This window comes from Penicillium verhagenii (assembly GCF_028828195.1).
Source record: "Penicillium verhagenii strain IBT 33310 chromosome Unknown utg000002l_segment0_segment0, whole genome shotgun sequence".
NCBI classification, from domain to species: Eukaryota; Fungi; Ascomycota; class Eurotiomycetes; order Eurotiales; family Aspergillaceae; genus Penicillium; species Penicillium verhagenii.
In genome coordinates, this window is record NW_026643166.1 from 1484543 (window position 1) to 1497420 (window position 12878).

The window sequence follows — 12878 nt, forward strand, 5'->3', positions numbered from 1 at the left end:
AAAAAAAGACCAACGAAGACCATCTATACCCCCTTTACCCTTCCTCTCTTTCGATTCTGCATCGGGCTTTCCTTTTTTATTTGTCCTCACCGAGGCAAAATGATACCCACGCCCCGATTGCTGTGTACCACCACATGGTCTACATTGTCTTTCGTCTTTTACAGGTTTCCACAACACAACCCACACTTGTGACCCTCTTCTCCAAAAGCAAATGTTTTATTTGATTCTTCTCTGTGGCTATGTTCTGCATAAGTAGACTACCTATGTGCTTGAACGGGGAATCTGACCGATATGAAAATGGTCTAGGGTTGATTCCTGTGGTGGATTCATTGTACCCATTTTTTCCATTCTAGTCTAGACGGTTGGGACTTCTTGAACGGCGTTTTATCTTTGGCGATTTGTGTGATGTATACACCTTGTTTCTCATGAATTGAATGATCGAACTACAATATTCTCTTTCCCTATACTTTTTCACTATCTTCACCATCAAGATTTGAATTCGGATTTTGCTACTTGCAATAGGCAACTCTAGATACCTCTTAATGCCGAGTAGGCCAGCAAGACTGGAAATTTAGGCATTTCAAAGGTAAAGTGAGTTCACGCAACCCCAAAATCTGCCTTTTCTCACTAATCTCCATCCGCCATCAACCAGATCTTCGTACTCCCTACGATCTTACCCACAGCCCATACATATGCTTTCCCTCCATATATTCATCGCCTGTCTTTTTCTCCTATGTCGTTGGATAGTCCATATTGAACAAGGGTTTGGCCTTTCTGGCGAAAGTCTTTCGTGATAATTTCTGGCTGCAGAGCATCCACAACGAGATCGAGAGAATGTTGGACTTGAAGCTCCTTGCAAACAACTTTCTTGCTATCAGATGTCCATTTTGGATCAGTCTTTGCTGCGTATGACCATGCTCAGTATTCAATCATTCCTAAGAGACTCCGGGAATCATCAATTGATGCAAGCTGCCAAGTATAGAATTGTTAGATAGCTAAGTCATCTTACACAAGAATGTACCTTCGTCAACTACTAGTACTACTATGTACTACCTAGAAAGTGGCCGTCTATTAAGCCAGCCTATTTGACTCTTAGTACAGGTAATCCTCACTCAGCCTTAGTAATACCTACTAGTAGCATCATTCCATCAATCGTTCTGACTAGTCACCTGACATCTGAATGTTTGCTACCTATTAATACCAGCCCTAGGAGTGTTTCCCATCTTCCAAGGTTTCACTCTTCTTCTCTTTCTCTTCCGTCTACATCACATCTAACGCTGATATTTTTCAAACCATCTTCAGCTTCTTTTGTGTCACCGCAATCATTTTTTAAAAGTGAACACACCATCTACATCAAGAAGGTATTTGTCAAATTCTTGGCCAGATGGCTAGAACACATCTGACCTGCAATCTAATAACTCCTTTCCTGATAGTCTCTTTACAGGAGTCAAAAAGACCTGCCTTCTACCTGCCTACCCACACAACCATCATGCCAATCGACCTCAGCAACCGGGGTGCTATCCTTGCCCTCAAATCCCAAGGACTGAACCCTTACAAAATATCTGATGTTCTTGGTATACCAAGAAGTACAATAAAAACAATCATTAACAAGGCCGTTGAGAGTGGATTTGACCCAGAAGCTCGACCTTTGGCTATCTCCGATGAACTTCTAGCAACTCATGCCGCTGGACGCCAACCCAAGCAATCTGATGCCTAAAACGGTTAATTTGCCATCCGATTTGGCCGTTCCACCTACTTCAAGGTTTCGAGTACGGCTGGAAATGAATTAAAATCTGATATTGGGGTCCTGAAAGATACAAAACACGAGAATCAGCTAGGGATGGGGCGTGATGACGGTTCTAACGGATTATTTCGGGGGGGAAGCAAGAGCAAAAATTTGAACTTTCAAACACGAGTTGACGGTGGAATGGGCCAAGAATGATTGACAGAGACTGGATACTCGAAAATTTCACGATTCAATAAATGAACCTACATTTGCCCTTCTCTGTCATCGTAGAGGTAGAAACGTACTTGGGTGGTATGATTAGTTACTAGGCTCAAATGCTACATAGATTTAGACTTTAGTTGTCAGATATTCGGTTTCGAGTCATCCAGACTTTCGTAGCTAGACAACATCTCTAATCTTGATCAGAAAGTCAGGTGTAGATTTGGCTTTCTCTTGGTGCCTTCTCATGTACATTGAGGTCAGACACCTCATTTGCCCGAAAACTCGCTACGATTCCAATATTTAAAGACAAGGTAATACGCTAGCTGTCATCAACTTGATAAAGTTCCGTGGATTTACTTAGAAAGGTATTACCAAGAGCGGTGTCGAATAACTAGATACTATTCCAACAGGTGTGGTTGACGCAGTTGCGGGCTACTCGGTGGGTTGGAATTTTCATACAGCCTAAGTGCGCATTGACCTGAGGTCGGGTAATGCGTTCTTCAGATGCGGAGATGACTGACATCTTGAACCTACTAGTAGATATGGCTGTTCTCCAAAAAGCGAAAGTTAATTGAATTCCTATGTAGTGTGAAGTTTTATACAAGGTGTAAAATCAAAAGCGCCGTTTGCTTGACCCCTGGATCCATTCCTTGGGGTATAAGATGTGAGCAGAGGAAGGAGGAGAGAGTCGAAATAAATGATATGAAGAGCGTGAATCGAGGTTCCTATCTCTGGGTAACACAAGGCAAGTGTCATCCTTTTCTCGAGACACATGGACCTTGTTGAAGGTATAATTCTCTTGTTTGAAAATGGGCCGAAATAATGAGTCTTCAGCGAAAACCGAGCATCCAATTTACCGTTAGGAAGCATCCCTTCAAGAAACCAGGTTCAACTAAAACCGGCCACCGCTGGAGCGTCCATGACCACCGCGCATGGTAACTTCGTCCTCGTAGCCACCGGCCAGTCCACCGAGGATATTGGCGCCCCACATACCGGCGAGACCCCACATCCCTATTCGCCAGCCACGGTAAAGGCCTTGGATACCCTGGCCTTGTTGCCGCTTCTGGTTGTCATTTTGGGTCGTAGTTTTGCCGAGAACAGTGCGGACACGGTCAGCATCGGTAGGAGAAGGACTGACACCCTCTTCGTGAACGATGTGCCACATCGTACCAATAACACCGCGGTAAGTGCGCGGGGTGGGAACAATAGTCTCGACATCAGCAGCATCAATAGATGCCGCATTTATACTACCGCCCGAGGACTTTTGACGTAGGCTGAGAGAAGTGTATGTGGCAATCTGGGCGCGGCGGAGAACAGTCTCGAGCGGGAATTTCACCGCAAGCTCGAGACCAGAGCCCAAGAACGTGAAAAGACTCCATGTGGATGGGTTGAGGAGAGGATCAATTGACAGGTATGATTTGAGGATGAGAGGGGTCGCGGTTGTAATGAAGTTTGGAAGACTGGAGTGGAGAATGGTGATCGGGACGAGATGAGGAGGAATCGTGGAGTTGGGGGTGGGGAGTTGACGGATGGCCCGGATAAGGGAGCGTGGACCGTGTGTTGCGGGAGTCAGCATCAAAAGAGTGCGAGCAGTATCGATGGGAGAAAGAATGAGTGCGGAGAGCGAGGAGGAGACGAATGACAGGATTAGCGTGGCGAGAGGCGAAGGTGCCGTCAAGATATCGGCAGTCATGGACGAGGCAATATCTTCCTCTGGGAAGCCAATAATAGCAGAGAGGAGACTGCGAATGAATGTATTCAAAGTGGGGAGGAGCAATGAATAGATGAATGTGGCGTTGGATGACTTCCAAGGGGAGCTCGGTCCATTAGTAGTCCAGAGTTGGGAAAGCACATCTGTTAACGACGTCGGGTTTTTAATAGCCAAGGCATGTTTGGATGATCCTGATCCGTCATCTGGGCGAATGTAGCCACTGCGGTCTGTGATGCGATGCCGGACCTTTCGGGATCGCGGTGTACTTGGATTTGGTGTAGTAGGGGCGGCGGAGGTGAAATAGGTGCTCTCATCGTCGGAAGATTCTGACTCCTATAGATACTTTTGTCAGCTACATGTCGCACTTTGTTCAGTAACAAGGCCTTCATACCGAGTCATATGTGCTGCTCCCAGGTCCCGGAGTCGACCTCCGGTCCTCCTCTGCGGTGTCAGATACGACATACACCTGGAGGATCGTTTTGGCGACATCAAAAGGTTGCGCGATCAGAACTTGTGCATAGCGGATAAGAGAGTTGTTTACAGCCTCTCGGCACCAATCTGTGACCGAGGGCGAGGAGTCGAGATAATCTGAGTAGTCGATATCTGGGATGAGGTCGCGCGCGGAGCTCCCAAACACCTGAGCTGACGAGGGCGACGGTGCCGACACCTCTTGAGTCAGATTTGGAGTTGGCGACAGCCCCGACTGGGGGATATAGTAAGGCCGCAAGGGATTGATCCCGTCACGAGAGGCCATGGTTGGATGGACGAGTGAGGGGTGGTCGGGGTTAAAAGGGTCGGAGAAAGTAGCAGCGAGAGATGTCCGAGCCCGCCGCCTTTTGGCTTTGTCAGTCTTTTTTTTCCCTCCGCGGCTATTGGACGATCCTCTCCCTCCGCCCCAGTTCTGTTTTCCCTTGTGATTCTTAGTTTCAACTTTCTCACTTCATTCTCATTTTGTCTTCTACTTTATTAAATCGCAATGGCCCTCTGGCAAGGATTCAACCAGCAATTGCGCCGAGTAGTGCCTAAGGCTACTGGTGAGGCGTGTTTGACTCAGTCACGGAGATATGCCAGTTCAACAATCCCGCGGAGAATCGGAGGAACGGTCAATGTGAACCGGTGGGGGTCGGCCACAAACAAGAGCCTCCAGTTGCCCTCGCAAGGGTGGAAGTCAGCTCAGCGTACATTCTCTGTCTCTGCGCAAGCTGCCCACGGTCACGTCACACCCCCGAAAGCCGGCGAGGAGTAAGCCATCCACGGATTGCGCTTGGTCATATTACACTGCAATTGCTGACAATGACCCTAGAATCAACATTACCTTTGTTGAGAAGGATGGCACCAAAGTCGAGTTACAGGTAGCTGAGGGAGACAACCTGCTCGATATTGCACAGGCGAATGACCTTGAGATGGAAGGTACGTCAAATCTCTTGAAACTCTGTTTAACTGAATACGCGGATTTACTGACCCTCGATGTTTTATAGGTGCTTGCGGTGGTTCATGCGCTTGCTCTACCTGCCATATTATCGTGGAGGACCCGGACATGTTCGACAAGATGGAGGAACCATCAGACGACGAGAATGATATGCTTGATCTGGCATTTGGTTTGACCGAGACCTCTCGGTTAGGATGCCAGGTTTTGGTCACCAAGGATATGGACGGCATGGTGGTGAAGCTGCCGACAATGACACGGAACCTACAGGCTAGCGATTTCGAATCGAAATAAGGCCTTGAAATTAACAATAATTGCGAAGCGCCTACTAATCTTGGAGTGGATGTTGAAGCTTTGGCGAACAGACCAGAGATGGTCCATATATAGTAGCTACTATGTATGGTGGACCCTGTATTTTACTATGTGCATTTGTGTTGCGTCAAGCCGGACAAGATACCGAATGAAAAATTTCCTGTACTATTTCTAAAACAAGACCATAAGAGATTGATGGATTTACAATGTCAAGTGTAATATACTAGTAAAATACAAATCGCCCAACGCCGGAAAACATGCCATGGGGAATCATAGGACTTTTAGCGATTTAAGCCTCCTCGATGTTCAAAGGCTTTCCCTTCTTGCCGTTGATGAGCTCAAGGAATCCTTGCTTGCTGACCTCGTTGGTAGCCTTCTCCCGCTCTCCCATACCGACTGTTCCCTTCTTGCGTTCATCCTTCGCGGCATCTTCTCCCCGGACTTGCGCAGCTCGGACAGCATTGAACAGCTTCACGACACCACGTTGCGCCATCTTGCGCAAACGCTTCTCGTCTTCAGCCACGGGGCCAGCAAGTCCTCTTTCAATACCCATCACATCACGGACACGGCCACGATCCAGCTCTTCCTTCTTGTCTGCGCGCATCTTAGCTCGGGCGGCATTGTCGAGCTTCTCATTGGCGGTATCGCTAGTTTTGTCGGCAGCAGCTTTGCTTCGGGACAGGACGGGATCAGCTCGGGCAGCAGATGTAAGTTTGGTAGCCAGAATTTTGGAGATAGAGGTTGAGAAGGCGGTAGGATCGTTGCGCTTGGGAACGGCTCGGCGCTTGCCACCGGCGTTTTCACTGGCGTCCATATCGTCGGAAAGGAACTCGTCGTCGTCAAATTCAATATCAGAGCCAGAAGCATCATTTTCGTCGTCGTCGTCGTGATCCTCGTTGTCTTCGTTGTCTTCGTTGTCACTGGAATCTTTCTTGGTGGTGGATTTGGACTTGGATGTGGTTTCGGTTTTCGATTTCTTTGACGGGCGACGCTCTCCAAGTGGAGTCTTATTCACAGAGACAACTCCATCCTCGTCGTCTGAATCGGCAAGGTTGACAGCTGAGAAGTTGGTGCCTTCTTCTTCATCATCTGAGCTGTGGTAGGTGGTTTGCTTGCGGAACTTCTTTGGGCGGGCAGTCTTGCCCTTCATGCCATCAGCGACCTTGCGCTTCTTGGAATAGGATCCAACCATTTTGAATGTAAAGAAAAATCACAATTGAACGTGAAGAGAAGAACGAAAGAGCAGAGTCAGTTTCTCTACCGAGCAACTTTTTTTTGGGCGGTGAAACCTTCCCGAACGCCGATTGGCTCTCCGCATTGCCTCCTTGGCCTTTCCGCTTCTCGCCCCTCCACAACTTGCTCTTGTGTCCTGTGCTTGAACCATACTTGTTCAAGTTTATTTTGAATATATCCATCCATCATGGTCCTTCAGGATCTAGGACGGCGCATCAACGCCGCCGTCAATGACCTATCGAGGTCTAACAACCTCGACGAGAAGGTTTGTCTTGTGTTTCACTCACTGCAAATAACTCCGAGACTAGATGCTAATTCAGCTAGGCATTCGATGACATGCTCAAGGAGATCTGCGCTGCCCTTTTGTCCGCCGATGTGAACGTCAAGCTCGTTCAGACCCTCCGAAAATCGATCAAGAAGAGTGTCGACTTTGCTTCCATTCCCGCCGCCACCAACAAGAAGCGCCTGATTCAGAAGACCGTTTTCGATGAGCTGGTGACATTGGTTGATCCTCAATCAGAGTCCTTCCGTCCTAAGAAGGGTCGCTCTAATGTCATTATGTTTGTTGGTCTACAGGGTGCTGGTAAAACGACCACCTGTACCAAGCTTGCCCGCCACTACCAGATGCGTGGATTCAAGACAGCGCTGGTTTGCGCGGATACCTTCCGTGCCGGTGCTTTCGACCAGCTTAAGCAGAACGCAACTAAGGCCAAGATTCCCTACTATGGTAGCTTGACCCAAACAGATCCTGCTGTTGTGGCGGCTGAGGGTGTGGCCCAATTTAAGAAGGAGCGATTCGATATCATCATTGTTGATACCAGTGGTCGTCACCGACAGGAGGAGGAGCTGTTCAATGAAATGATTCAAATTCAAGAGGCCGTCACTCCCGACCAGACTATCATGGTTCTCGACAGCACTATCGGTCAGGCCGCAGAGGCTCAGTCATCGGCGTTCAAGGCTTCTGCTAACTTTGGTGCCATCATTATCACTAAGACCGATGGTCACGCAGCGGGTGGTGGTGCCATCTCTGCTGTTGCCGCTACGAACACTCCTATTATTTTCCTTGGAACCGGTGAACACATGATGGACTTGGAGCGATTCGAGCCTCGTTCATTTGTCTCAAAGTTGCTAGGTATGGGTGATATGGCCGGGCTACTTGACCATGTGCAAGCCGTCACCAAAGATTCTGCTGCTGCTAAGGAGACCTACAAGCATATTGCCGAGGGTATCTACACCATTCGTGACTTCCGTGAAAACATTACATCTATCATGAAGATGGGACCTCTCTCGAAGTTATCCGGTATGATTCCTGGTCTGTCCAACTTGACACAGGGTCTGGATGATGAGGATGGTTCTATGAAGCTGCGACGCATGGTTTACATCTTCGACAGTATGACGGCGGCTGAGATGGACAGTGATGGCAAGGTCTTTGTTGACAAGCCCAGTCGTATGGTCCGAATCGCTCATGGAAGTGGTACCACCGTCCGTGAGGTTGAAGATCTGCTGTCACAGCACCGCATGATGGCCGGTATGGCTAAGCGTGTCGGTGGCCAGAAGAAGCAAATGCAGCGTGCCCAGAACATGCTGAAGGGTGGAAACAAGGATCAGCAAATGGCTGCTATGCAAAAGCGTATGCAGGCTATGGGTGGTGCTGGTGGAATGGGAGGAATGGGAGGAATGGGAGGCATGCCCGGCATGGGAGACATTAGCAAGATGATGCAGATGATGGGTGGTGGTCAAGGAGGCGGTGGTATGCCTGGCATGGGAGGCATGGATATGCAAGCTATGATGAGCCAGATGAGCGGCTTGATGGGTGGAATGGGTGGAATGGGCGGAATGCCAGGCATGGGTGGTGCTGGTGGAGGTGGTAGTGGTGGACGTGGAAGAGGAGGACGGTAGTCGGCAAGTCAAGCCGCAAGACTGTTCCTGCTTATCTTCTTACATGTTTTCTATCTATCATTTTTCCATATTAGCATCTGGGCCGGTGTTTGGCGTTCGAGAAATCCTATTCCCAGTACATTCTATACCTGCACAATACAACAAGTCATGGACATGATCAGAAATTATTGAACCATCTCGGAATAGTATGTGCTAATCTAATTAAGTCCTTTCTTTTGCAAAGATTCCAGAAGATCTTCATAGGCCACCTTGGCCTTTTCGATGAGCAACTTTCCAATCTCTTCTGCTGTTCCAATTGCCGTCTTGATAACGACATCCCAGCCTTCGCGGGTCAAGTTGTCCTCAAGCACACGTCCAGGTGGGAGGGTTTTAGCACCCGCTCCACTTCCAAGGGGAACGCTAAGTCGATACTTCCACGCAACCTTGCCATCTACATAGAGCGAATAGGTAAGAACTGAGCTGCGCGCCAAGGGGAACACTCCGTCTTTCTCCTCAGCAATATCAACAAGTCCAAACTTGCTATTTCCATCGGGAGCATATTTCACCGCCACATCTTCCGTATCCGTCTGACGATAGGTTCGAATAGGAAGGTAGAACATGCTGAGGGGGCCCACGCTAAATTCATGAAGACCTAGTCCACCTGTATCAGGCTGAAGCTCATCAGACGACAATGCAAGCTCTGGATCAGGGAATCGTGTGGCTCCAAATTCATGACGATCACCACTAAGAAGGACGATTCGAATGCCGAGGGCGCGTTCAGCGCGCCACATCGCTTCGAAGACTTTACGTCGTTCGTCGAGGTAACCACCCCATGTATCTGCCGTACCGACGTGCCAATTCTTAGTGAAAGGGACACTCGATGAGATAATCTTCCAATGAACACCCGCTGGCTCGGGCGTGGAGATATAGTGCAAGAGCGATTGCAGCTGTGCGTATCCCAGGATAGTTGAGTTTGCTTCTGATGGCTCGGAGCGATACGTGCGGGTATCGACCATGAAGAATGAAGCAGGACCATTCACAAATGAGAAATAGGTTACATCGTCCGGATGCGCGAATGCTTTTGCGGGGACGGGCGGGTTTGCACTAACGTGGTAGTGGGTGAATGGGTCGGCTGCTGCTGGGTACGGAGCGGTCTTGTTACCCTTCGACCAGTCGTTTTCGATTTCGTGGTCATCTAGTGTGTGGATCCAGGGAAGATCGATTGCGGATTTGTTTCCTGCGCTGAAAGACCATGAGGGGGATGAGTAGATACGTCTGTATTCGCTGCGGTAGTGATCCATTGAAGAGCCGAATCGGAAGGGCACGTCGATGTAGATGAAATCGCCGAGGAAGAGCATGAATGCTGGTTTGAGGAGAGGTGGCAGCTTTCCGAGGACTTCGGTCATTTGCTCAATTCCAGGGACTCGAAGCGGATGAGAGAAAAGGCTGTAAGGGAAGTTTGGTTTCAGACAGCTTGAAGTGACAAAAGACATTTTGTTTGCTTCGGGGGATCCTGGACGCGGTGAGGTCACAAAGTTGCCTGTTTTGTTGTTTGATAATGAATATCGATAATGGGTTCCGGGTTTCAGATTCTTCAACTTTACTGAAGCTGTAAAATCTGTACTGTTGTCTAACTTGTAGACAGTGCCCTCTTGGCGCCATTTTTGGGTACTCTTGGAGACTTCTTGGAAAGAAATCACGACAGGCAGTTGAGCCGTATCGGGCTCTCGGAAGACCAAGCTAGCAGTGGTCGGCGATACATATCCGATGCGTGAGAATGTAACATCCTCGGTAGGGTAGACGAGGAAGCCTCTGACCAAAAAGTCAAGTGCCAATAGCGCCGCACTGACGTTGATTAATGTTGTGGCCAACGTCCAAACGCGTGAGCGCTTGGAAGGAAGGCCTGTAAGAAGTGTCTTTAACACGGAATCACTGGAATGAGGTGTTTCTGACTTGATGGCACGATTTTCTAATATTGCATTTAGTTCATTGGTACATCCCAAGCTTCCAGGAGACTGGCTCACTGGCTGAATTCTTTCCGCCCTTGTCGGGGCGATCCCTAGAGGATTGATCATCCTGAACCAGGGATAGGAGCGACGATAAATAGACGACCAAAGATGTGAAGATAATAGGTGCAAATGGAAATCCAGGTATCTAAAAAGACGAATTAATAGTCTGATAAGAATCAAGTGGCGTTGTTGCCCATACCCATCTTAGAAAAACAAAGGTAGCCAGCCGGATCGTAGCCGAGGTGATGGCCGTAACGGCTCGCCGCAGGGAGACCATTGTCACTCTTCAGACGACAAAAGCAGCAAGAATTGCAAACATGGCACGTTCCGAGTTCGGAGAATGTTGAAGCTGGTTAATGGGAGGCTTCGAGGATGTTGAAGGGGGTCATGTTGTTGTTATGCATCTTGATTGGTGTTCGTATTTGGAATGACGTTATACCCAGCCACGGGCCCACCATCAATGACATTTGTATACAACTTCAAGAAACATTCGACGATTTGGGCACAGCGCAACTCACGATCATCCATAGATCTAGGTGTACTCAAAATACGAGCATTTCCAAGGCTAAAACATGTACGCAAATTTTCAAAATCAGAATTGATTAGTATGGAAGCTTTTCTTGAATATGTGCCAGACTTCATCTAATTTGACCCAACTATTCATAACATTGATTTCAATGTTTATATAATCGATGTATATTTAAAGTAGATCAGTCGCTCATTTGATGTAAATCACATGATAATTCAATTGATACATTCAGATGTGTATCAAAATCATCTCCCTTGGTTCATCATACCACGCACTAAATTATTCATGGTCAAAAGCTGTTTGGCAGCAGTCACCACGTCCTTCATGCCCATACTAACTGACATCTCGGCCGCCCACTGCCATGGCTCAGCTTCACCTCCAGGCAAGGCATTAAAATACTCCCAACCCATAACACCGCCGAAAGTCGGGAACTGCTCAACTAGGGCTGCAAGAACAGGGCTCATCTTTTCGCGCGAAACATAGCCCTGTGACCCATTGCCCGGGTTCGTCAGGATACCGTACACAATTCGGCGCGGAGACCAGCCCTGCGAGATAATTGCCCCATACATCCGAGGGTCCTCAGCAGGCCCCCAGCCATTGTAAAACTGTGCATTGTACCAGGCAATCTTAGATGCCCGTGCCTGCTCGAGTTGTCTATAATCAAAGCCAGAGAGATTGCCCGCGCCAAGGAGCGCAGCGGCAACTGGAGCGAGCGTGATGATGAATTCATCGCCCATATCGGCCTTGAGTCGGTCAATCAAACGAATCACGCCCTGAAGAGACATTTCTTCTTCCACATCGAGATCGAGTCCATTGAGATTGTATCGGCGCAGGATGTCCCTCAGAGGGACATAAAATCTTTCGAACTGGTTTTGGTCGCCATCGAGTCGCGTGAATGAGCCAGGTGCCGCACCTCCCAACATACCCATGACCTGCACGCCGGCCTCCTGAACTTGGGGCACTTCGGCCCATAGGGGGTCGAACTTGGGGTTGTCAGGTGGGTCATCGTTGAGAGTGATGTGGTTTGGGTCATCATTGAGATGTATAGCTGCTAGAATCACATGTGTGATGCCAGTATTGTGTTCCACAAGTGGCATCATGGGGACATATGGGCCCGCGCCTGGGATCAGGGTTTGATGATATAAAACTACTCTTCGTCGCTCAAGCGACCGGTCTGGGAGAGGTGGCATTTCTATGCGACTTCGACTGAGCCAGTCTTGATTCACAGAATATAAGGTAAATTTCGATACCCCTTGAGTCCCTGATGGTGCTGGATAAGAACTGCGGTGTTGGCGTGCCTCTGGTAAGAAAACCAAAGTGGGAGCTTTGTTGTCAAGATCCAAGAAACTTCCTTGTATGAAACGCCCGGGGGGAACCACAGGAATAACACCGAGTAGATATAGCAACAAGAAAAGCCAGGCACCATATGATACAAGTCAAGGTAGGTGAATCATGAATGATGCCACATTGGCCCCCACAACAACACATCACAGCTCTAGTCCACCTGCCGCGGGCAGGCTACAGCACTGACTAAGCGAGGATCGGCCCCGCGGTGGGGAATAGTAGCGCGGCACACTCTCGAGTCTTGACTATTACTTAAGTCTTGACTTTGAAGAACAATTTCATGTGAGATAGCATTTGGTTTTTGAATCGACATTTTTGATGTGGAGCACACGGATTTGACGATATCTGAGCAATGCACTAGCATCAATGCTTACTAGTAGTTGATCAAAGGATACACAAATTTCACTTTTGAAAAAAAAGTCACGTGCCATGTGTCCAGAGTTGAAAGTTCTTAGTCCTCTCCTGATTCTTTCATGAATCCGTGATAT

General features: G+C 48.4%; 7 protein-coding genes across 7 annotated transcripts; 3 read left to right on the forward strand and 4 right to left on the reverse strand.

Annotated features, from left to right (window-relative positions):
- Positions 1-1489: 1489 nt before the first annotated feature.
- Positions 1490-1717, forward strand: N7466_000540 (uncharacterized protein; the record flags this gene model as incomplete). Its single annotated transcript, XM_057159938.1, has 1 exon — positions 1490-1717. The coding sequence occupies one exon, from the start codon at positions 1490-1492 to the stop codon at positions 1715-1717; it is 228 nt and encodes a 75-aa protein (XP_057026186.1).
- A 1123-nt stretch (positions 1718-2840) lies between these two features.
- On the reverse strand, positions 2841-4413 carry N7466_000541 (mitofusin complex protein UGO1; the record flags this gene model as incomplete). Its single annotated transcript, XM_057159939.1, has 2 exons — positions 2841-3992; positions 4051-4413. 2 exons carry the CDS (start codon positions 4411-4413, stop codon positions 2841-2843), a joined length of 1515 nt encoding a protein of 504 aa, XP_057026187.1.
- Positions 4414-4635: 222 nt separating this feature from the next.
- Positions 4636-5379, forward strand: N7466_000542 (ferredoxin family 2Fe-2S iron-sulfur cluster binding protein; the record flags this gene model as incomplete). The annotated part of the gene is made up of 3 exons (XM_057159940.1): positions 4636-4901; positions 4963-5069; positions 5138-5379. The coding sequence occupies 3 exons, from the start codon at positions 4636-4638 to the stop codon at positions 5377-5379; spliced, it is 615 nt and encodes a 204-aa protein (XP_057026188.1).
- Positions 5380-5686: 307 nt separating this feature from the next.
- N7466_000543 (rRNA-processing protein RRP15) lies at positions 5687-6589 on the reverse strand (the record flags this gene model as incomplete). The annotated part of the gene is made up of 1 exon (XM_057159941.1): positions 5687-6589. One exon carries the CDS (start codon positions 6587-6589, stop codon positions 5687-5689), a length of 903 nt encoding a protein of 300 aa, XP_057026189.1.
- A 228-nt stretch (positions 6590-6817) lies between these two features.
- Positions 6818-8529, forward strand: N7466_000544 (RNA-binding signal recognition particle subunit SRP54; the record flags this gene model as incomplete). Its single annotated transcript, XM_057159942.1, has 2 exons — positions 6818-6895; positions 6955-8529. 2 exons carry the CDS (start codon positions 6818-6820, stop codon positions 8527-8529), a joined length of 1653 nt encoding a protein of 550 aa, XP_057026190.1.
- Positions 8530-8726: 197 nt separating this feature from the next.
- Positions 8727-10794, reverse strand: N7466_000545 (alkaline phosphatase family protein; the record flags this gene model as incomplete). Its single annotated transcript, XM_057159943.1, has 3 exons — positions 8727-10477; positions 10533-10662; positions 10717-10794. The coding sequence occupies 3 exons, from the start codon at positions 10792-10794 to the stop codon at positions 8727-8729; spliced, it is 1959 nt and encodes a 652-aa protein (XP_057026191.1).
- A 497-nt stretch (positions 10795-11291) lies between these two features.
- On the reverse strand, positions 11292-12236 carry N7466_000546 (putative class III chitinase; the record flags this gene model as incomplete). Its single annotated transcript, XM_057159944.1, has 1 exon — positions 11292-12236. One exon carries the CDS (start codon positions 12234-12236, stop codon positions 11292-11294), a length of 945 nt encoding a protein of 314 aa, XP_057026192.1.
- Between the last annotated feature and the right edge of the window lie 642 nt (positions 12237-12878).